Here is a 24,287-nt window from a genome sequence, read left to right as displayed (position 1 = left end):
TTGTAATCTGTTTTTTCCGCTCGTTTATGTATAGGAACTGCCAACTTTAGACATAAGAACAGGCCAAAGCTCTTTAAGAGGGTTTCTTGCTCACTTCAGTCATTCTACACCCTTTTCCAACCAAACCCCCCCCCCCTCAGCTGCATCCTTTTAGGAGTATTGGGATGTGCAGCAGGATAATGGGCAAAAAACGACCTCAAGCCTCTACCTCACCGAACTGGGATGTGGAGTGGCACCGGTAGGGGGCTGGCGGAGGAGTCAGAAAGAGGAGGGTCTCAGTCATCACTGAGCAAAAGCCCACAATGCTACTGCATGACTAATCGGGAGGGTGCTTGTTAGAAGCCCATGGCTATCCGCCATGGAAACAGCAACCTTGCATTGGGCCATTACATTTACGTGCTCATTTGGTCCTTGGGACATAATATTTCTTGACACACCGCTAGAACTGAACTATACAAACTTGGAGTTTAGTTTAGATACTAAACCTATGGACACTACCAGGTATTTACACGCCAATTCCTAAATCCATGGTGAGTGGACTTTTAGGGCTTAACACATTATTACTGAACATAATCGGCTCGAGAAAAACATTGAAAAAATGTCCAATGATTTATTACAGAGGTGATTCTCACAAAGTAATTTCAGTTTCAGCATCACAAGTTACTAAAAACAGCATCTTCAACGATATCGTCTATTCGTACACGGCGGGGGCGTGGCTTAGGTCTCCCAGACAATGAGGAGGATTGGAGCAGGGGGCTTTACCTCCCATTATAGCAACCGCTCCAAGCTTCCTCAGAGCTGGAGGCTGCCATCTTCCCCTGCCGGATCACTGGCAAGTGTGCACTCCCCCCCGCGCATCCCTTCCCCCTAGCTCCACCACCCTTTTCCACATCTTCTCTCCCCCCTCCACTTACCTGAGCTTCTCTGTCCTTCTGCGCCGGGAACGTGTCTCTGACCCGGCAACGACCTACAAGGCAAAGGGAGACGGGACGACGTGTAGTCCCTTCTCCACGTTCCATTGTGGTCATTGTTTTCCCCCTTCAATTGTGACATGCTGACAGCGTTTTACAACTTCCTCAAAGAATCTATTTGTACCCTGGTTATACAATTAGTTAATCTCCAACCGAAAAATGGTAGCGCGATCTGGGGTTATTTTTATGGTCAGCCTCTTAAACACGTTGAATTACATTTTTGGTGACAAATTTTAGGACTCCCGCCAAGGTTGCCTAAGCAGCGCCCCGAGAATAGAAGTAGGGATCCAGAGCATCACATCTCTGGCACAAACAAGACAACTGGCTTATTTCTTAAATGAAATTAGGCAATATTAAAAACTCAAATTTGTACTTAGGATTGTCGGCGATGGAAAGCCACCCAGAGATGCAAGTCGAATTGTTACAAGTCAAGACGTGTGCTCTGGGACTTGTTTTCAGCTGAAAGAGGGGCTACTGCTGATCAACAAAAAACAAATTAAGAACTGGTCTAGGGAAAGATCGCTGTAGGGGGATGTATGGAATCTCCATTTTTAACCATCACGCTCGGCTTATGTGAAGTATAAGGGGTATCTTGTTGCTACAGGTTCTATCCTAGGTTTGGATTCCCCAGAGGAAGGAAAACGTTGAAGTGGCTAAATTTGTTGCCACTGTCAAAAAGAATAAACTGTTTAAAGGCGTTGCAGAAATGTCACTGAAATACGAGCAGACGAGGATTTGGTTCATTTTATTCTGATAGGTCCGTCATATAGAAGGGAGAGGGCGAGATGGCTGAAACCCCATTTTTTTAATTAAAAAAATATTAGAACCTGTAAGGATGCGAGGATTTACATTTTTATTGTACAGTTAGACAATTTCTTTTTGATGCCATTAACTATCTAGATCAGGCCATAAAGGTCAGGATAATTAAAGTAATTTCAAATATAGGATTCTAAAGACTTACATTTTAAGACAAGTTTGTGGATGTTGGTTGGGACAGGGTTTGGTTCCATTTATTTTACTGGAATTGTTTCAATTGTATTCTATTGATTTTATATATGTTAATGGAGAAATCTGAATACACCTTTTGATTGATCCACCCGAAATAGATACTCAACACCTTGAAGGTAAAAGGCTGCGTTGGCCTTGATGGGAATCGAACTCGGGTCCTTTCAGATCACTGAGCTATCTTACCTGCTAAAGGGACAACATGAGTTTAAAGATTAAAGTAAGCATTCAGAACTTGCGCAATTTCTATAGCCACAAACAGTATTGGATAAACATAAAAAATGAGCACTCCCAATTTTGGGATTTTCAAGCTGTAACAATGCGATCAATGGTCTTTATTTATTTGTACCACAGGTCAGGATTTAAACAAACTACTTTGCCAGCCGTCTTAGTTTACATGCTTAACTGCCTGGTTACGAGATGGAAGTGGGTCAGACAATGAGACGTTTAAAAGATGGGGTCACTAAAAACAAGAGTGAAATTAGGACTACAAACTCAATAGTCAGTAGCTCAAGTTTTTTTCAGAGTTTTTTCACAATGTTTTATAAGATGCTTTTAAAAAATCAACCGGGGACAGGAGAGCTCAGGGGCAACAAATGTGACTTGGAAACGAGACAATGCAGAGCAGCACAGGCGTGATACCTGGTCCTGCGCTTAGAAGCTGGACTCTCGCATGAAGCACAATATAAAAAAACTATTGAATTGTTTTAATTTAATCCTATGGGTGGACTCTGGGAGGCTAAACTATTATGAACAGGAAAGACAATGAATCTAGCCAGAGCGGCAAGGCTTAGTCTCAGTAAGGGAGCAAGCGTAGTCTAGGACTACAAAGCGTCCACATAGAGCCACATCCATAATTCCAGTTAGACTGATAAGTGTAAAAATATACAACAGTTTATTAGGCCTTTAAAATACACACTAATTAATAAAAACTTCTAGGCAAATATCACACACTTACTATAAAACAGATGAACAAGTTACTTCTTACCTTGTAACGTTCTTTCGACGGGATGATCCTCCGACGTATTCCTCATCTTAGATATATCCTTCCAGCTCTGCTGGCCTCGGAAAATGTTTTCTCTAGAGGGCGCTGCGCGTCGACGTCCCTCTAGTCGATGTCCCTCGGCAGCCGCCGTATCGACGCTTGACGTCATTCTGCCTTTAAAGGCCGCACGCAGCGTCCGTTGCTCAGTTCCGTTTTGTAGCCCACAGTATTACTGTCTGGACCAGACTAATCACCCTGAAGGAGCGTAAGCTGCAACAACAAGGGAAGTAGAACTGCGGGGATGGATGGGAGGGTCGATGAGGAATACATCGGAGGAACATCCCGTCGAAAGAACGTTACAATGTAAGAAGTAACTTGTTCTTCGAAGGGATTGTGTCCTCCGACGTATTCCTCATCTTAGATAGGCTCCCATAGCAGTATTCTATATTCGGAGGAGGGAGTACTGACTTCACGCTGTCTTCTATTGATGAATAGAATGCAGTACAGCCCTTCCAAACCTAGTCTCTTGACTGGAGGAGGAATCCAGATTGTAAAAACGTGTAAAGGTATGGACGGACTACCATGTAGCGGCCGCACATATGTCTTTAACCGGCACGCCTCTTTTGAGGGCCGATGAAGCTGCAATACCTCTGGTCGAATGAGCCCTAAGGTTTTGAGGGGGCTCTTTCCCTGCCATTTTATAACATTCCAGAATGGCTAGAATGATCCATCTGGAAATGGTCCGCTTAGTTATTGGTAACCCCAGCTTGTGACCTGCGTAACCTACAAACAGCTGGTCTGCCTGTCTTATCCTGGCTAGTCTGCTAATGTAAAAACTTAAAACCCTCCTAGGGTCTAGTCTGTGTAACCTCTCTTCCTCTTTCCCCGGGTGAGGAGGAGGATAGAAAGATGGTAGGGTAATCTTCTGAGTGATATGGAATTCAGAAACCACCTTTGGGAGGAAATTAGGCTTCACTTGCAGAACAACTTTGTCTTTGTGAAAGATTGTATGAGGGGGTTTACAAGAAAGAGCTTGTAATTCGCTCACCCTTCTAGCAGATTTAAGTGCTATTAATAAAACAGTTTTAAGGGTAAGGAATCTTAACGAACAAGAATGGAGAGGTTCGAAAGGTGTACCCATCAGGAAAGTTAGTACTAAGTTTAAATCCCATAGGGGAACTTGGAATGGTCTTGGGGGATAAACATTGGTTAACCCCTTTAGAAACTGTATTACCAAGGGTAATTTGAAATAGGATGGTTCTTCCGCAGTACGCTTAAAGATAGATAGCGCTGCGAGATAGCCCTTAATGGTGCCAACTTGAAGGCCTGAATTTGCCAAATATAGTAGGAAGGACAAAACCATTGGTGTACCACATGAAAATGGGTCGATATTCTGTTCTCTACACCAGCTGCAAAATCTGTTCCAACGGCAGCGGTATAAAGACTTTGTTGCTGGCCTCCTTGCCGAAAGCAACACCTCCATATCATCATCAGGGAGGTCCCAATCCTTGTACCTCAGCCGTTCAGAAGCCAAGCGTGAAGGTTTTGATGTCTGGATGGAGAACCTGACCTCCCTTCTGTGAGAGTAGGTTCTCTCTGAGAGGAAGTCGAATTGGAGGGCAGATGGACAAGTCTAGAAGGTCCGCGTACCACGTTCTCCTGGCCCAATCCGGGGCAATTAGGATCATGGTTCACCAGAATCTTCTCAACCTCCTGATCATTTGAGGAATGACAGGGACCGGTGGGAACGCGTACAGAAGCGGAAACTCCCAGTCCACTATGAACGCGTCTCCCAGAGCTCCTCTCGGAGGAAATTCCCTTGAGCAGAACAGGTCGCATTTCCTGTTTAGGCTGGTGGCGAACAGATCTACCTGAGGGGTTCCCCAAAGGGCGAAGATCTCTTGAAGGACTTCCTGAGCTAGCTCCCACTCGTGGGAGACTGTGTTCTGCCTGCTCAGAGCGTCCGCTGTCAAGTTCTTCACTCCGGCTAGGTGAACTGCCGATAGAGAGATTCCTTCTTGGATTGCCCAAAACCAGAGCTGCATCGCCTCTCTGCACAGGGGTAGTGATCCTACGCCTCCTCTTTTGTTGAGGTAATGCATGGCCACCGTGTTGTCCGTCATTATCAGGACGTTCTTCGCTTGTACAGCTGGCAGGAAAGCCTTCAACGCAAGTCTGATGGCTCTCAGCTCTAACAGGTTGATGTGTAGTCTGGACTCCGATGGAGACCAATGACCGCTGATGGTCAAGTCGTTGGCGTGGGCTCCCCACCCCGTGAGTGAGGCATCCGTGACTACTGTTATCTCCGGCCAGGGTTGCCAAAACTGTTCTCCTTTCAGAATGTTCTCCTGACAGGCCCACCACTGAAGGTCTCGAGCCACCCTGCCGGGAACCTGAAGAAGATCTGTCATTCTTCCTGAGAATTGTGACCACTGAGTCCTCAGTGCCCACTGGAGGGATCTCATTCTCAGGCGAGCCTCTGGCACAAGGAAAATGCAGGATGCCATGAGGCCTAGCAACCTCAAAAAGTCGAAGGCTGGGAGACGTTGGGCATGCTGGAACTTGGTAACCATCTGTAGAATATCTTGAGCCCTCACCTCTGGTGGCGAGGCTTTTCCCAGGGAAGTATCCAGGATCGCTCCTATGAACTGGAGTCTCTGCGATGGTATCATTTGTGACTTCTTTAAATTGAGGGAGAAGCCCAGTCTGTGAAGGAAACGGCACACGTGATTTAGCTGGATCTGAGCTTGCTCTGGAGAAACAGCCCTGATCAGCCAATCGTCCAGGTAGGGGTAGACGTGAATCCCTTCCCTCCTTAGACTTGCAGCCACTACCGCCATTAACTTGGTGAAGACCCTCGGGGCGGAGGTCAGCCCAAATGGCAGTACTCGAAATTGATAGTGAGAGTTGCCAATTGCGAACCTCAGGTATTTCCTGTGTTTGAGATGGATAGGCACATGGAAATAAGCGTCCTGAAGGTCCAGAGATACCAACCAGTCCTGAAACTGAAGGGCCTGGAGGATCTGAGAAAGAGTGACCATCTTGAATTTGTCTTTTTTGAGGAATTTGTTCAATTCTCGCAAGTCCAAGATGGGTCTCAGTCCTCCGTCTTTCTTTGGAATGAGAAAGTAAGGGAGTACCAGCCCTTGTCCCTCTCCGCTACAGGTACCGGTTCTATGGCACCTCTCTCTAGCAGGTCCAAAATTTCCTGCAAGAGGAGCGGATCTGGAGCTTTCTGAGAGCTGATCCCCGGTAGATGACTCTGAGGTATACGTAGGAAAGGCAGGCAGTAACCTTGGGCGACTGTTTCCAATGCCCAAGCATCTGACGTTATAGCCTGCCATACCGTCAGATGTTGAGTCAACCTGCCTCCTACAGGTGTCCTGTGAGGGGAGTCCTCAGAGTGGTTTTGGGGCGGCTGATGCAGATGCCGATGGTAAAGAGGCACCTGCTGTTGCTGCGGCTTTAGAATATCTACCCCGTCCACCTCGGGTAGTTCTTCTTTGACCCCTTTGAGCCGGTCGTCCTCTACCTCTTCCGAATGCGGAGTAGAAGCGAAAGGACTTGCCCCTCGCAGAGGTTCCTGTGGGACGAAAAGGAGTCTGACGGATTGCAGCTCCTAGGGATTTTGCTGCAGCTTTTGAAGTTTGCAGTTTCTCTAAACTGTCATCCGCCTTTTTCCCGAACAAAGAAGAGCCATCGAATGGCATGTTCAAGAGCCTGGCTTGCACATCTGGGGCAAAACCCGACTTTCTCAACCAAGCGAACCTCCTGGTTGATGTACTTGCCGCCATTGCTCTGCTGATACTGTCAGCCGAATCAATGCCCGTCTGGAGGGATTCGCACATAGCGTCTTTACCGTCCTGTATAATATTCAGGAACGCATCCCTTTCTTCTCCCTCTGGGATGCAGTCAGCCGCTGTAGAAGCACACTCCCAAAGTGTCTGGCTGAACCTAGCAAGGGTGCAAGTAGCATTAACAGACTTTAATGCCATGCTACATGCTGAAAAGACTTTCTTTGCCATAGCATCCTATTTTTTATCGTCCCTGTCCTGTGGGACTGTAGGATAAGCCGTCTTGACTTCGGTAGAAGATGCTGCTTGTACCACCAGACTTTCTGGGGATGGATGTTTAGACAAAAACTCTGGGTCTGTGGAAGATACCCTGTACTTTGCAGACAGTTTTTTATTTACTGCTGGTATTACATCTGGGGTTTCCCAGTTTGTCATGATCTTTCTCTGAAGAGCTTTATGAAAGGGCACCACAGGATCCTCTTGTGGGCCTTTGTCGAGAATATCCGTGAGGTCATCTTGCTGGAAAGATTGTGAAGGTGTAGACCACCCCATGAACTCTGTAATCCTGGCCATTAAGGCTCTGTAGGGGGTTTCAGCATGCTCCCCCGGGTCTGGCTTAGCAAAATCCACCTCAGGGGAAGTGTCTAACCCACTTGCCTCATGTAAAGAATCATGAAGATCCTTTAATCTGCGCTCTTCAGAGGAAAATTCCTCTCTAACTGGGGTTACAGGTCCCTGTAACTCAAAAGTGTCTTGTTCAGACAAATCACCCTCTTCTAAAATTGAGGATATAGTTCTCAATTGTTCTGAACTCATAAAGGGAGTAAATCCCATTTCCAAGGCAGAGGGTGCCGAACTTGTCATTATTGGCCTCGAAAACGTCGACGACGTCGAAGGCTTCGAGCGTGGCGTCGAAAACAGAGGTGGAGGCCTCGAGGACCTCGACAGAATTGGAATTCTACTCGACAATATCGATGCCATCGACGTCGAGGGCCTGGGGATCGTCACTGGATGTGTGGTCACCGTGACTTTTCTTGGCGTCGACGCCGGCGTCGAGTCGACAGACCCGTGTGTCGAAGGTCCCTTCGACAACGGCGTCGAAGACATCGACCTCGACGTCAACTTCGTCGACGGTACCTTCGAGGAAGGTTTGGAGGTCATAGTCCTGCTCGAGGGTTCGAGACGCGCTCGAGAGGTTTCTTTCGCCGGGTACTGCGACTCGCGGCGTTTTTTACCTTCGGGTTTTTCGACCAGAGCATCGCTCTCGGCAGTCTTCGAGGGGGTCGAGGCCGCTTTCTCAAAGACGCTCATCATATTTTTTCGGAATTCCTCCCATTCAGCCCGGGAACTGTGTTTCGTGGGGCAAGGGATTCTTTTTGGCGAAACAGAGGAAGAGGAAGACGGAGAAGGGGATCTTCGACGTCTCCTCTTCGAGTGCTTCGATCTCGAGGAGTGATGAGACCCACTCCGAGACCTGGAGCGTGAATGGTGACGAATGTCTCGACTTCGTCGACGAAGAAGCTTTAAAAGTCTTACCTTTCTCCAGCTTCCCCCTACGCTCCTTCAGGGCCTTAGCTGTCATGGACATACAGTCCTCGCATTCCGGACAATGGTGTTCAGCTCCCAAGCACCACACACAAATTCTGTGAGGATCGGTCAACAACATCTTTTTCCCACAATCTCGACATTTTTTGAAGCCGGATCGAGGAGTTGTCGGTTCCGACGAGGAAGCCATCGAGTACGGATCGAATAACTCGAGGAAAATAGGATTAATCTGACTAAGAACTGAGCAACGGTATTCCGAGGCACCGAGTAAGCGCGGAAAAACGGAACTGAGCAACGGACGCTGCGCGCGGCCTTTATAGGCAGAATGACGTCGAGCGTCGATACGGCGGCTGCCGAGGGACATCGACTCGAGGGACGTCGACGCGCAGCGCCCTCTAGAGAAAAAATTTTCCGAGGCCAGCAGAGCTGGAAGGATATATCTAAGATGAGGAATACGTCGGAGGACACAATCCCTTCGAAGTACACATTTGCATATGGTTTTAAACCAGTGCAATACAGGCAAGTAGTTGGATTCATAAAATACAATTAAAAAAAACTACTTTATAGCAACACTAGAATAACTATGTAACACAGCCCAGCCCTAAAATGGATCATCAGCTCCAAAGTTCTACTTTTCAGGTAGGTTTACTATGCGATTAACAATGCCAGTGGTTGTGATTCAGAGTTTCAAAAAGTTCAATTAAGTAACTCATTCAATCCCACTACACTAGTGTAGGCCCAGGGAGGGATCCTTGACCAAACCACCACCAATCTAGATCAAGAACCATAGGGATAGGACTTTATAGGAGGATAGTAACAAATGTGTTAACTTACCCCCCCCCCCCTCAATCTGAACACTGCTGAGGTTCCCGATTCCGTTGGGGACCCCCTTCTGTGCTTGGTCCGGTCAAGTGAAGCCCAGTGGTCACAGGTGCGGAGGTCAGTTTGGGGTAGTGGTAGGGTTTGAATTTCAGTTCCAGGCACGTTCCAGAGGAACACCATGTGATGAAATGGAGACTTCTCTAAAGCAGGTGACCACAGGCCACATCCAGGAAGGGAATAAGGAACACGTCACTTACATGCAAATCTTGTTCTCGAGCATGGGTCTTGCATGGATTCACATACTCATGAATATTCCCAGCCATCAGGCTGGGAATCCTCTGTAAAAAGAAAGCAGTTTACCTTTAAACTTAAAACTGATCGTCTCCTTCATAGTCTATCAGTGTTCTTTGGGTCATACTGCCCGCAGCCAATGAAACTCGTCCTCCTAAGCGCCACCCCTGGTGGTCATCTTCAGATCTGGTAGCGCACGTAAAGCCGCAGTATGAAAAAAAGAAGAGCCAGAGGGGAAGGAGGGAGTGTTTGCATGTGTATCCATGCAAGACCAATGCTGAAGAACAGTTACAGGTAAGTAACTTGTTCCTTCTCCAGCATAGGGGGGGTCTTGCATGGATTCACAAGCTCATGAATACGATTATACAGCAATACATCTACAAAACCACGAGAGGTAGCAAGACTCTCAGAAGCAAATGGAACAGACTCAAACAAACAGGTTTGCTGACCTGGAACTCCTCCCTGGAATCCCGGTTGACAGTACAATTATGTGAAGGTGTGGGAGGACCTCCACATAGCAGCCCTGCAGATGTCAAGCAGGAGAACACCAGAGAGAAACACTGTAGCTGCTGCAATGGTTCTGGTGGAGTGGGATCTTGTCCGGCCTAGAAGCGGTCTGTTGGCTAGACAATGACAATACATGATACAGCCAGAGAGCCACCTGGAAATGGAAGTCTTGGGGCCATCCCAAGCACCACAGGTCCAAAATTAACAAACAGCTGAAACCTTTCTGAAAGTCCTTTGTGCGTGCCACGTAGAACTGAAGGGCACACGCAAAGTCCAGCGAATGCAAAGCCCTTTCAACTGGCATGGAACGGTTCATGAAGAACACTGTCAGCACCAAAGGGTTGTTGAGGTGGAAGACTGATAGAACCTTTGGCATGAAGGTGGGATGAATCCGCAGCAGCACTTTGGTAGCACGGAAGGACAAATAGGACTGTCTGTAGGAGAGCACCTGAAACTCCCTCACCTGCCTGGCCGAGGTGATCACCACTAGGAAAGCGGTCTTCCATGGCAGAAACTTTAAAGATGCTTGATGCATTGGCTCAAATGGCGGGCCCATACGTTTAGACAGGATTACATTCAGTTCCCAAGACGGGGAAGGAGCCTTCACTGGTGGAAACATTTCCATTAGTGCCTGTAGCAAGACAGAGTAAAGGGAGCTCTGGTCTTGGCTGGGATCTTCTTGCATTCCTGCGGCAAGGAATAGTGCCCCAATTCTAGGGCTGCAGGAGCCAGGCCGTAAGGCTCAGTGATGCCGGGTCGTGGTATAGGATTGTTCATGACATTCTCTGCAGAGAAAACTGAAGTGGAGGCAGCTGGATGGCTGGAAGGACTGACAGATGGAGACGGTCGGAGTACCAGATCTGGCTCAGCCACGCCGGTACGATGAGGATCCCGTCCGAGTGTGTTGATCCCATGTAACAGTAGAATCAAAGGGAAGGCGTACAGGAAGAGCCCGTCCCAGGGAAACGAGAAGGCATCCCCTCGATTCCTCAGCCGAGAATAGCTGCTGGTAAACTACCGGCACTTGGAGTTGGCTGCTGTCACAAAGGCATCGATCGGGGGAAGACCCCACTCGCTGAAGGGATGAGACACTTGTGCTTTTTGAAGCTCTCACTAGTGACAGGACTGCAGTTCCCTGCTGAGCGAGTCCGCAATGGTGTTCTTGACGCCCGACAGGTGAAAGGTAACGAGGAACATGCCTTGAAGAATTGGCCAGCACCACAGAGACTGGGCTTCCAGGGAGAGAGCGGAAGAGCATGTCCAACCCTGTATCCGGAAGTAAAACATGGTGATGGTGTTGTCCATGACGATCTGCACAACCTTCCCCTGTAGCTGAGGCTGGAATGACTTGAAGACCCAAAAGACTGCCCGCAGTTCCACGACATTTGATTGTGGGTGACCTTGTCTGTCCAAGTGCCTGTGACTGGCTGCCACCTGGTCTCTAGGAATTCTTGGATGGGATGTATCTGGAGCCTGCAAAAGGGAACCAGATGGATGCAGGAGGACATTATGCTCAACAGGGATTTTATGGACCAGACTGTTGCGATGGACTGTCAACAGCTGCTGAAACTTCACTAGAATGGGTTTCACCCTCTCCTCCAAGGGGGTTGCCACACACGAGATTTTGTTGAGCCGGGCACACAGGAACAGTGCGTTCGGAGATGGCACCACGCAGGACTTCAGCTAATTGATGGAGAATCCGAGCAAAGTCAGAAGGTGTATGGTCTCTGCCGTGTGCTGTGTTGCCAGAGCATGAGAGCAGGACCGGATGAGCAAATCGTCCAGGTAAGGGTAGACGTGGATTCTCTTGCGGCGTAGATGCGCTGCTACTGGGGCAAAATCATTTGGTGAACACCCTTGAATTCGATTTCAGGCCTGTCCTCTGGTTGAGAGTTGCCAGAAAATTGCATTCCTCCAGCTGGTCGAGCATGTACTGCAACATGAACATCCTGAACTTTTGGGACTTTAGGTACTTGTTTAGGCATGATAAGTCTAGCCTGATTTGTTCCTTGAGAGAAAGTATCTCGAGTACACTCTGGAGACTGGGAGGCGCCAAGGGACCAGTTCTATTGCCCCATGTACAACATGGCCTGAACCTCCTGCAGCAGTTGGGCCATGTGAAGTTCTTGAAGGGGTGCCTGTACGTTCCCTGTAATAGTGCCATCGGCCTGTCTATATCCTAAGAACTGTAGTTACTCTAGGATAAAGAAAATCATCTCAAAGGAGGACCCTAAAGGTCCCCAGCAACACTGCCCATAAGGAGGAGTGTGCTGCAATAGTAAAATACAGATTAGTTATGGAACAAAATAGACTCCATAGCACATGTAAAATACAAAGAATTGAGTTCCAAAAGACAAAGCCCATAAGAATGAATGAGTGGAAAAAATCTCCACTCATTTAGGAATAAAGAAAAAGGTCCAGAAGTCCAGCAAAAAAGTGCCTGGGTTTTCACCAGGAGCGGGGATAAAATACAGAAATTATAAATCTCCCTAACACTGCTGAAAGACCTAAGAATGCTTTTCTATTTTCTTTTACTGCTGTGTGGTCTTGAGAAAAATGTGTAAATACTGTTTTAGCTTGAATTTGTACACCATACTCCACACCATGAAAACATTACTGAGGTCACCCACTAGGCAAGTCAAAACAAGGTTATAGATGGCATATTTGCATAGGTTTAGGATGTTAACCCCATACACTAAAATCAGAACTGCTAACAATGATTAATCTGTGAAAATCTAAATGGTGGCATGACTTGGAAGACATTACAACTTATGTAGAAGCAAGACTTGAGTGAGGCTAAAATGACCCATGCTCTTTTAGCATCATCTACATGTTTGACCAGAAAAATAGTAAAAAAAAGGCTACATGTCATTTTTCTTTTGCATGCAATTGAGGCAGTCCAGTAGTAATTGAAATATCCATAGAGTTGTCAAGTATAGCAACTATTTGCCAGAGATCTTATGTCACAGGAGTGTGGGAAATGCACCCCAAGGTTCATGCATATTAGAAATGGCTTGCTAAGCCTGGCTTGCTGTAATTTCTGGCAGTATCCAGAGTTGATTGATATGTCAACTAGGGCTACAATCATGACTATGTATCGTGAGAGAGGATGAATTGTTAGCTCTTAAAATATACATCTCAGCCTCTATTGGAACAAATAAACTAAGGTTTGGATAGGAGACATGTTGTATCCCAAACTCTTGGGGCTTCTTTTTATGAAGTTTAGGTTTGGCATTCTCCTGCCAATAGGATGGCTTCACTGTTGGGATAACAAAATATCAGAAAATGTTTCTCATTGAATGATGTAAGAGTCAAACTCATTTCTTTCCAATTTGCTCTCTCTGTTTATACCCAAGTAGACAATACTTTAAAGCCGCACTTGTGTCTAGAGGCATAAGTTAATATGTGGAAGCAATGTGCCTTTGTGTTCGGTTGAGGTGATCAAAGTTGTTGAAAACAGCAATATGAAGGCACTCATTGATAGGAACAGTCAATGTTTTATGAGACTATATAGTGAATTATTGTATGGGTTGTCATTTATTGATTTGTTTTAGTGTATGTATTTATAAAGATGAATTTATGCTTTGCTATTTGTGATGTAATGTCGAGATGATAACCAAACAAAATGTAATTATATGCATTATTGACCAAAAAGCGAAAATTCACAAAAACTTACCAGTTCACCCACACACTCTTTTCTTGAATACTTTGAACAATTGCCATCAGTAGAACGGATCCTCTGGTCATCGTCATCTAAACTGCTTGTATCATCCTCGGAGCTCATTTGGCCCTTGATGGACGTGCGGTCATGACTAAAACTTTGTGGTTTTTGATAACTGTGTTCACTTGTGATGTAATTCTCCTCCATTTTCTGTGATAAGCATGGTGCCTCTTTATTATTTAAAGCATGAGGCATCCTCCCAGGTAGCATGCTGGTATCCTGCAATGTCGATGCTTTCTCAACTCCATGGGTAAATTGGTCAGTCTCTTTTCTTTTCGGCAAATGAGCCCACAGATGAAGGTCAGGATGTTGTTTGTTTCTTAGAAAAAGAATAAAATAATATTGAACACCTGTAGTGTGAAATATACAGTAGAAATACCAGTATTACAGAAATGTAGATGAAACAGGATTATAAGGAAAAAGTGATGCATGGTTAAGATGGAAGTACATTTAACATCTCTGGTATTGTAAAACTGAATTAAGGTTTGATATGTAGTCAAACTTTTTTTATATGCAGGAGATATTTGAAATGGACTAAGTGTTTGAACCATAACATTGACATTTCCAACATGTTTATACTTGACATTTTCAAAAGGTAGTGACGTTAATTTGTGGTAAAATAAAATATTCATATTTTTTTATTCTTATACAGCAGCCATAACAATCTGGCTTTTTATAAATCCCCAAAATCATAAATAAAAACATACAACTAGTTAAAAAGGGAGAACATATCAATTGAACCTATTTACAAAATTTGTCTCACTTGGTTAAACAATGCATTAATCTCAAAGCATACAAAGATAGAATATATTACATACATATAATTTGCCATTATCATCCTATGCCATATTACTATTTTTTCCCCCCTCATCAGTACAAGGTACTACGGATAGTTCATGTTTAGGCCTTTACTTCCCAGTTAAGATAGAATTAGATGTTTGAGAGTTTCTATGGACCCAAGAGCGCACAACCGACATCCTCTAGATGGACATGGGAGTTTGTGCTAAGCACCCCATTTTTCTAGTGTAGATAGAAAGTTATATTTAAAGCAGAGGTATTCCCGTCTTATGTTGCGATTCAGGAATTGTTTGACATATTTAGGTTTTTCACCCAAGATTGGAATAAATGGGTGGTATTCACTAGATCGGGTTTGGTAGCTAAATCAACCTTATTTTGTTTGTAAGTGATTTGAGCAAAACCACTTTTTACTTGGATCTTCATTTTTCCCACACATGTTACCATATATCAATATTCAGGCATTTGGCCCAATGTTCAGTTTTAGGGAGATTTATCGGTTTTATATTTAATCCCCTCTCCTAGCGAGACCCCCCCCCCCCCAGCACGGTTTGGTGGACATCTGGACCTTTTTCTTGTTCTCCTGAATGAGGGGAGACTTTTTTGCCCCATTCATTCTTACACACTCGAACCACTGGAACTCTGTTCTTTATGCTTTACCTATTTTTATGGATTCTTGCTTTCCTCCATCTCTCTTAAAGGCACCTGTATTACATGTTTGCAGCACATAGCACCCTCCGTGCAGTGCTGCTGGGGACCCATAGGTTCTCCTCTTTATATTCTTTTTCCCTAAAAACTACTGTTTTTAAGGAAAGACGGGTATTTGTATCCTTCCTAAAACTTTATGCTATGAGAGATTGGCACACCCTATCTTATGTGGAGTGCTAAGGGGATAACTAGTATCCCTTTTCTCTCCGCTCCCGTGACTTTTTGATCAGTGAGAAGGGGATTCGTATGATTATATATCTGGACGATATCCTACTGATGGCCAGCTGCAAGGAAACGCTCCGCTATCAAGCAGACTGGGTGGTGAAGCTCCTGACGTCTCTGGGATTCCTAGTGAACAAAGAGAAATCGGAGATGAAACCAGCCAGGAGATTAGAATTCCTAAGGTTCATCTTAGATACCAGAGCAGCAACTATAGAGCTTCCAAGCAGGAAGATCAGAGACATAAAGAGAGAATTGAGGACATGCCTCAGCAAGACAGCAATATCCCTCCATACCATAGCGCGAGTGGTAGGCTTATTGGCAGCCTCGATACAAGCGATGTTTCCAGGTCCTCTGCATTATCGAGCTCTGCAAAGGATGTAACGCTCACCTGGTTCCCACGGGGGCGCTGGTCTAGTCTGGATTGCTGTGGCCTCTTCTAGCGTGATGCACAGGACCCGGAACACCGATTGGACAGGACCTCCAAATCGTGCTTGCCTGGCCCGTAGGAATATCCTTCTGCAGATGAGAAAGGGGATTAACAGTCTGCAGAATAGTGTGCTAGCTCCCCACTTTCCCCCTTCGTTCCTCTCTAACTTCCTCCGGTTTAAGCTCACCTTATGGTTTGGAAGGATGAACTCTCCATCCTGCTTCTGGTGCAGGGGAGCGCGTTCGTCCAGTTACTGCACTGGTTTTCAGAATGGCGCTGGTGAAATCCACTTGACTTTCCTGAGCGATGCGCCGTAAGTATGAAATTTCAAAGTTCAAGTGAGGCCCCCTTTATGTTGTCCTTCTAACCTGTGATCTGTCCTTTATTTCAGGTGCAGAATGAAGGCGATGCATCGAGGGGTTAAACTGCTGAGGTGAGTAGTGATGAAGTCGATCCCTCTAAATGTCCTCATCATTCCCTAGAAATGTCTCTTGTCCTTTCCCCATAGGGGCCGGGGTACGGTACCTGCCAACGGGGCGGCGCCGACCCGAAATGTGTAAGAAAAGCCGGTAAGTATTATGGCTGTTAATCAGGCTTTCCTTCTGTGTTCCTTCTGCTCACCTTTTGTTTCTTCCTCTCTCCTCTAGGTGCAGAGATGTGGCGTCCGATGCTGACAGCCGCGATGGAGCCGGGAGATGTCTCGAGGACAGGTGAGTGAAGCGTGGCGCTGCAGCGAGCAACGCAATGCTTTTAAATGGAAGTCTTTCTTCAGGGATGCTGGCGAGAAGATTCCGGATGCAGGTAAGAAGTTTGAAATAGTCCTTGGTTTTCACCTTTCTCTTCTCTTCCTTGCAGGTCTTCCAGGTTCGAGGCGGGCGTGGCTGGAGTCCAGGAGCAGGAGCAGACACGGTGAGCGTTAAGTTGCAGGAAGCAGAACAACGCGAAGCATGAGCTGCTGTCTGGGCGTGGCTTAAATAGCCTCCAAAGAAGTCCTAGGTATGTATCCTTCCCCAACTAGGTATGTATCCTTCCCTGGCCACGCCCGAGTGAAAAAATAGTCCCTATGAAAAAATAGTCCCTTTCGGGTCTCAGGGAGGCCTGAAGCGTGCAGCATGGTCTGCATCAGGTAAGTGCACAAAACACCTCCCTTTATGAGCCTGGCGCCTATGGCGCCAGGACTGATGTCCAACATGAGCCTGGCGCCAAAGGCGCCAGGACTGAGTCCAAAGAGCCCCTATAAGGGGCCGCTGGGCTTTTACCCGAGGGCATGATGCCTGCTTCCGGGGGTGCTGGGCCTGGCCTGGTGCTCCGGGGGTAGGCATCATGACAAGGCTAAAAATAAGATACTTACAACAGGGCCTGCATTATCACCACTTAGTTCACATCGATCAGGAGTCCAGGACGGAACTAAAGTGGTGGTTGGCGAACATGGAAGCTTGGAACGGGAGAGCCATTTTCGGCAACCGTCCAGACTTGGTGATAGAGTCGGATGCCAGTCGAGCAGGCTGGGGAGCCCGATGCGGAGATCTTCAGACAGGAGGGAGGTGGAGTGCGGAAGAACTCCGGCTGCACATCAACTGTCTGGAACTATTAGCCGGATCTTTTTCGATCAAGGCTTTTACCAAAGGGAAAGTGAATTCCTGTATTCTGCTGAAAATGGACAACATTTCAGCAGTCAAGTACATAAACCATTTAGGTGGGACGAGATCCAAATTGTTGGCAGAGATAGCCAAAGACTTTTGGCACACCTGTTTGGAATCAGGAATTTCAGTAATAGCCGATCTGTTTGGGTCCAGACTGAACGCACCGAAAGAGGTTTTTCCGCTGGAGATTAGACCCCCAGCAGCAGCAGGAGCAGATGCTTTCCTGCAGGATTGCAGAGACCAGGTGCTCTACGCCTTCTTGCCGTTTATAATGATGAGCAGGGTACTAGCGAAGGTGCGCAGGGAAGCAGCGAGCCTCATAGTAGTGGCTCCGATTTGAAAACTGCAAGTTTGGTTCACGACGCTCACGGAGCTGTTGATAGACTACCCGAGATTATTGCCTCAAGAAGTGAGCCTGCTCACGGACCCAGCTGGGTCACATCACCCTCCGAGAGTGAAGGGGACACTACCGCTGATGGCGTGCAGGATAGCAGGAGACGCTGGAATCTCCTGGGAATTTTGGAGCAGGCTGCGAGCCTCATCGCGGAGTCTTGGGCACCTTCTACCAGAAGGAGCTACGACGCAGCTTGGAATAGGTGGTCGACATGGTGCAGAAGGAGAAATATTCATCCCGTTTCTGCCCCTCTAGTCGATAATAAATTTTTTAGCGGAACTGCTACAAGACGGGAAAGCTTACAGGACTATAGGAGTATATAGGTCCGCAATCTCGGCAGGACATCTGCCATTGGAAGGAATTCCAGTAGGCGAGAACCCAGCGGTGATAAGGCTATTGAAAGAGAAGATTTAGGAAACCCCCACAACCTAGATACGACACGCTATGGGACATATCGATAGTGCTGAAGTTTCTAGCAGATTGGCCCAACAACAAGTATTTGTCCCTGGGTCAGTTGTCCGGAAAGCTAGCTATGCTCCTGTGCATGGTATCATGCAGGAGAGTAGCAGATATGAAAGCATTGGAGATAAATTGAAAGACTTATGGATCAGAGGGAGTGACATTTAACTAAGCCAGAAGGACGAAAACAGATTCTTCTACGATTACTTACCCATACATGCCAGATCACTCTAAATGGGGTGTTGCGACATATATTAAAGAATACGAGAACAGAACAGCAGAAGTCAGGCCGGCAGGAATAACCCAACTGCTAATAGCGCGCAGGAAACCGCATAGAGGAGTAGCGACAGCCACCATAGCGAGATTGGTCAGATATTATAAGCCTGGCAGGCATTGGCATGTCCAAATTCGGGGTGAATTCAGTCAGAGGGGCGATGGCCTCGAAAGCACTAGGGCAAGGCGCAGCGTTGCAAGACATTATGAAAGCAGCAGATTGGGCTAGCGATACAACGTTCAGGACGTTCTAGTTTAGACCGATAAATACAATCGCAGAGATGGTGGTTCGAAGCTTTGAACAAGCTTAATGCTCGCCCCCGTCTTGACATAGAATGAAGATTCCCCCTGCTAATAGCGCAGGGAGGTCTTGATTCTATTAAAGACAAGGAGGCGAGCATTAAATTCCCGTCCCGAATACACAAGTTGATACAATGAGGAAATAACTGATGTGATGCATTGTTGATAATTAACAGGACTATTCCTTCCAGAATAGGGTGTGTATTCCCCGCCCTAACATCTACGTTTTGTTTCTTTCCTGGAATTAGAGGATGAGCAAAAGAACGGCTGAAAGTCCTGAGCAGATCAAAGGGTCAGGAGCAAGCTCGCAAGTTCGAATGTGAGAGATCGACCCAGCACAAAGCAGGAAGTTCTGCGCAAGTTGATCGGTTGGTTATGCAGTTAAGACGGATTGCAGTTCGAGCAGTCTATGAGGAAGGACAGTAGAACAGGAAGGACTAGGTCACATGGCCAGAGACTGTGGGACTACAGGAATGATTTTAAAAAAAAAAAGTTACATTTTAAATGAAAGTTTTACAAAGGTTTATATTTGTTGAAACTGCTGGAGAGTGGGAAAGAAAGAAGATGAAGCTTAATGCTCGCCTCCTTGTCTTTAATAGAATCAAGAGCTCCCTGCACTATTAGCAGGGGGAATCTTCATTTGTGTGCATAATTCTCTCCACTGGTGAGCCCCCAAGCACTGTTTTGCTGGACTCTTGGATCTGTTTATCAGATTTCCTAAGTGAGTGGGAACCTTTTTCCACACGCAGTCTTTTACTCTACCTCTGGAAATAGATTTGAACACTTTTTGGTTGTATCCTTTTGGAGTACTGCCTTCCTCCAACTTGAGGCATCTGCAATGTATTATTGCTACATTCAAATTGTGGCTTTGTAGACCCAGTCTGTCAAGGCGACAGATGTAAGTTGTAGATACAATTTGGTCTGAAAATAAGAGATTTGAGTATATGTCGCGTCTAATCTGAGTGGTGGTTAAAAAAGCCCCTTAAACCACAGGTAAAAGTTAGATGATTCAAAGGAGTCAGATGAAAGAGTGCCAAAATCCAGTTTTGCAAAGAAAAAAAGTTTTTAATTGATCAGGCCCTTATATGACACGTGTTTCGGCTATTTCCACTAGCCTTTCTCAATTTAAGGCCTTAAATAGCAATAACAAAAAAACACAAAATATTCAATAGTGGAACCGTGATAAGAGGGAGGTGGAAAAAAGTGGTGGGAAGGGGAAGGTGAGATTAAATTGCACACCAATTTATCTTCCAAATAGAGAAATTGTAAAAGTTACGTAAATTAATAAGAAGCATCCAAAACAACAAAATGGTAAAAGAAAAGTAGTTACAGAAAAACAACGATTGGTAAAGGGAAGGATTCATAGAATGAAAAGTCAATTTGATAAGACATGTTCAAAGAACAAATAAAGAAAAAGAAAGGGTTTCTCGTTAGTAACATGTTGATAAAAATTCAATTTGAGTTTCTCGATCAAATCTAAAAGTATTGTGATTATTGTTACCTTATTACTGTATAATCTCGAATATTTGTGTCAAATCAGGTTCTCAAATAGATGGGTTCAATCCCTTAAAGGACAAAATATAAAAGGTATGTATATAAGCGGTTCTGAGTATTTTTATAAATAAATCCAATCTGATAACTATACGTCATCCTAGGTTCCGAGGTATGCTATTAATTAAGATTAGGTATTTGGAATACTAGAATCTGCCTTTCCATGTCTATTTTAGAGAAGGTAAGCCCGAGTTTGAGGCTTCGGATTCTTAGTAATAGGAGTTCCACGAAGTATCATTGCAGAGTTAGTTTTGCGGTTAACACGTGAAGCCGAATTATGCTTCAAGTGTTACCGTTCATCATACTAGTTACAAGCATAAATGATTCATATGAAGCTCCGCGAGTTTTGTGTAATGCTGTTCGCGCTGCTAATTGTTTCGATTTCATGGTAAGTTGATTAACACAGTATTAATGCGTGCTACGCGTCTAAATTTTAGATGCGCATCCGAGCGTGTATCAGGTATTAACCGATACGTTGCCAATGCGCGGTCCCATTAGAGTCTTAAAACAAAAGTCTACTGCTTAAGAAAGGGTAGTTTCAAGACGGTCTCTTACCCGCTCCATCCTTTCCATGCGCTGCTCGCGCTTCGTTCTAAGCTCTGAGGCGCCCGTGGCGTCCATACACTAGAGCTTGTTGCCGTCGTCATGACGGCAGTCCCATTGTTTCCCTTGTCGGTGCCGTGTCGGGCGCCATGTTCTGGGAAGCTAATAGCCTTAAAGCCACATTCGTTGGTTATGTATGCCCAATCTGTCTTTAAACATTTAATGGATTGCTTCTACGGGCTAAATTACTGTAATGTTATGGTGAGTATATTGTAAATATTCGTAGGGAAGGTGAATTCCAATTATATGAGAGCCTTGTCATCAATTATGCGAACATTGCATATTTCATAACAATAGCGTACTCATCGGTGATCTTCGGCCGAAGGAGGAAACCGAGAACAAGTTGCGTCAAGCTGAGGCTAGGTTAATATGCAAATTCAATTCGACTGTTCAAGGCCTCAACAAGGACAATGAAATGGTGTCATTTCTATAGACAATTTATACCTGGAACAGATGCGCATGGTATAATGACCTTATGTATATACACTTTATACTAGTAACTTAAAAGCTTTCAGCAAATAGTCAAATATTAGTGTAACTAATTGCTCTCTTCTCAGCACTGAGCCCCTACCTAGAACTCATTAATTTCTAGTGATTAATAATGAGAGTGACAATCAATGTAGTCTTGGAACATCGTATATAATGGATCACGGATGAGGACGCTATTGTTATGAAATATGCAATGTCATAACTAAATCACATAATTGATGACAAGGCTCATTAAATTGGAATTCACCTTCCCTACGAATATTTACAATATACTCACCATATCATTACAGTAATTTAGCCCGTAGAAGCAATCCATTAAATGGTTAAAGACAGATTGGGCATACATAACCAACGAATTTGGCTTTAAGGCTATTTGCTTCCCAAAACATGGCGTCCGAGAAGGGAAACAATAGAAGGACTGCAGTCGCCATGACGACAACAACAAGCTTTAGTATATGGACACCACGGGCGCCTCAGAGCTTAGAACGAAGCGCGAGCAGCGCATGGAAAGGATGGAGCGGGTAAGAGACCGTCTTGAAACTACCCTTTCTTAAGCAGCAGACTTTGGTTTTAAGACTCTAATTGGACCGTGCATCAGCAACGTATCAGTTAATACCTGATACCCGCTCAGATGTGCATCTAAAATTTAGACGCGTAGCACGCATTAATACTGTGTTAATCAACTTACCATGAAATCGAAACAATTAGCAGCGCCAGCAGCATTACACAAAACTCGCAGAGCTTCATATGAATCATTTATGCTTGTAACTAGTATGATGAACGGTAAAACTTCAAGCATAATTTCGGCTTCACGTGTTAACCGCAAAACTAACTCTGCAATGATACTTCGTGGAACTCCTATCACTAAGAATCCGAAGCCTCGAACTCGGGCTTACCTTCTCTAAAATAGACATGGAAAGGCAGATTCTAGTATTCCAAATACCTAATCTTAATTAATAGCATACATCAGAACCTATGAGGACATATACTTATCAGATTGGATTTATTTATAAAAATACTCAGAACCGCTTATATACATAACTTTTATATTTTTTCCTTTATGGGATTTAACCCATCTATTTGAGAACCTGAATTGACACAAATATTCGAGATTATACAGTAATAAGGTAACAATAATCACAATACTTTTAGATTTGATCGAGAAACTCAAATTGAATTTTTATCAACATGTTACCAACGAAAAACCCTTTCTTTTTCTTTATGTTTCTTTATTTGTTCTTTGAACATGTCTTATCAAATTGACTTTTCATCCTATGAATCCTTCCCTTTAACAACCCTTGTTTTTCTGGGACTACTTTTCTCTTACCATTTTGTTGTTTGGTATGGTTCTTATTAATTTATGTAACTTTTACAATTTCTCTATTTGGATGATAAATTGTTGTACAATTTAATCTCACCCCCCCTTTTTCCCACCTCCCTCTTATCACTGTTCCACTGCTTAATATTTTGTGTTTTTTTGTTATTGATATATTAAGGCCCTAAATTGAGAAAGGCTAGTGGAAATAGCCGAAACACGTGTTATATAAGGGCACGATCAATTAAACCCTTTTTTTCTTTGCAAAACTGGATTTTGGCGCCGTCTTTCATCTAACTCCTTTGAATAATGTATTATTGCAGCATAGATCACATTATGTGCAGTGTTACAGGGAGCTCTTTGAGCTACCCTTTTTTATTGTCCTTGTAATAACTACTGTTTCCAAGGATAGGGGATACTTTCTTATTTTGTGGAATCAGGACACTCCAACTTATGTGGAGTGCTGAGGGGACACAATATATCAATGTTTCCACTTCTCCTGTAACTTTCTAGCAGTGGATATTTTCAACCGTTTTTTAGTGAAACTTACATGCAGGTTGCTGCAGTAAGGGAGACATGGGCCACCATTGTACTAAAAAGGGTCCCCGGCTTTTTTCGCCAACTCTTGTACTTTCTTGAGCCTTCTTTTGCCATTTTCGGGAAGTGGAGTCTTCGGAGGATAGCACAGGAGCAACGTGCTCGCCTTGGAAACAAGATGGTGCGCAGCAACACAGGTTCGAATCCTGGGCCCGCGCTTAAAAGCCTCTGGGTATTAAGCGTGTTATAAATAACCAATTACAATCCTGGGGAAGGTGGTGGGGAGGTCCCGCTCACTCTGGTCTTTGCCGGGCTCCCATTGAGAAGCCTGCCCGAGGGCACCAGAGTATCTGGGAGGACAGAAAGTGGGAGTACACCAAAACTATGCAGGTCTTTGTGCTCCAATATGTCTGCTTGAATCCAGTTCTGACAGGTAGGCTGGCTGTCGCAAAAGGACAGCCACCACCCACAGTTTGCATGTGGCACGACTACCGATTGGCTGGGTTCCTGCATAAATGCGACGTTCCTGGAGCAGACTGAAAGTGTCGACCAATGGAAAGTAGAATCAGAGGAAGGACGTCTGCAATCACCTCCAGCAACTACCAGTGACTGATGTGCGACAGCTCCTGTTCTAACCTTCTCTTCTGATTGACAGGAAAGATCCAGACCGGACAACTTCCTCCTCTGGACTGGTGGGCCTAACCAGTCTCAAGGCAAGCTGCATTATGAGCCATCCGTTGAAAAGCTGCGACCGTCCTGGGCTGCAAATCCCCAATTCCCTGGAACCTGGACCAATTTGCTGTGCATCGTCTCCTGAAGCACGGTTTCAGCTGGACCTTCGTAGGCATCCTGCTGGACCTACAGTGACTCTGTTCTGCCTTGTGACGACTCCCCTTCCAAGTCAGGGACTGAAAAACAGAGAAGCCTGCA

The 24,287-nt window shown here is 45.2% G+C and overlaps 1 protein-coding gene across 6 annotated transcripts in view; it reads right to left on the bottom strand.

Annotated features, from left to right (window-relative positions):
- The window catches only part of PHF20L1 (PHD finger protein 20 like 1), a 1,153,412-nt gene that overhangs the window by 65,905 nt on the left and 1,063,220 nt on the right, over nt 1–24,287 (bottom strand). For all 6 annotated transcript variants that reach the window (XR_011278670.1, XM_069621650.1, XM_069621651.1 and 3 more), the window contains one exon: nt 13,597–13,960. Coding sequence is in view for 5 of the 6 variants with exons in the window: in XM_069621650.1 (XP_069477751.1) it covers nt 13,597–13,960 (364 nt within the window). In the remaining variant the exon portion in view is untranslated. The remainder of the gene's footprint in view (nt 1–13,596; nt 13,961–24,287) is intronic.

This window comes from Ambystoma mexicanum, chromosome 5q (assembly GCF_040938575.1).
Source record: "Ambystoma mexicanum isolate Mex_15411 chromosome 5q, UKY_AmexF1_1, whole genome shotgun sequence".
Classification (NCBI taxonomy): Eukaryota; Metazoa; Chordata; class Amphibia; order Caudata; family Ambystomatidae; genus Ambystoma; species Ambystoma mexicanum.
The sequence above is the reverse complement of the archived record's forward strand: the minus strand, read 5'-3'. Positions and strand labels throughout refer to the sequence as shown.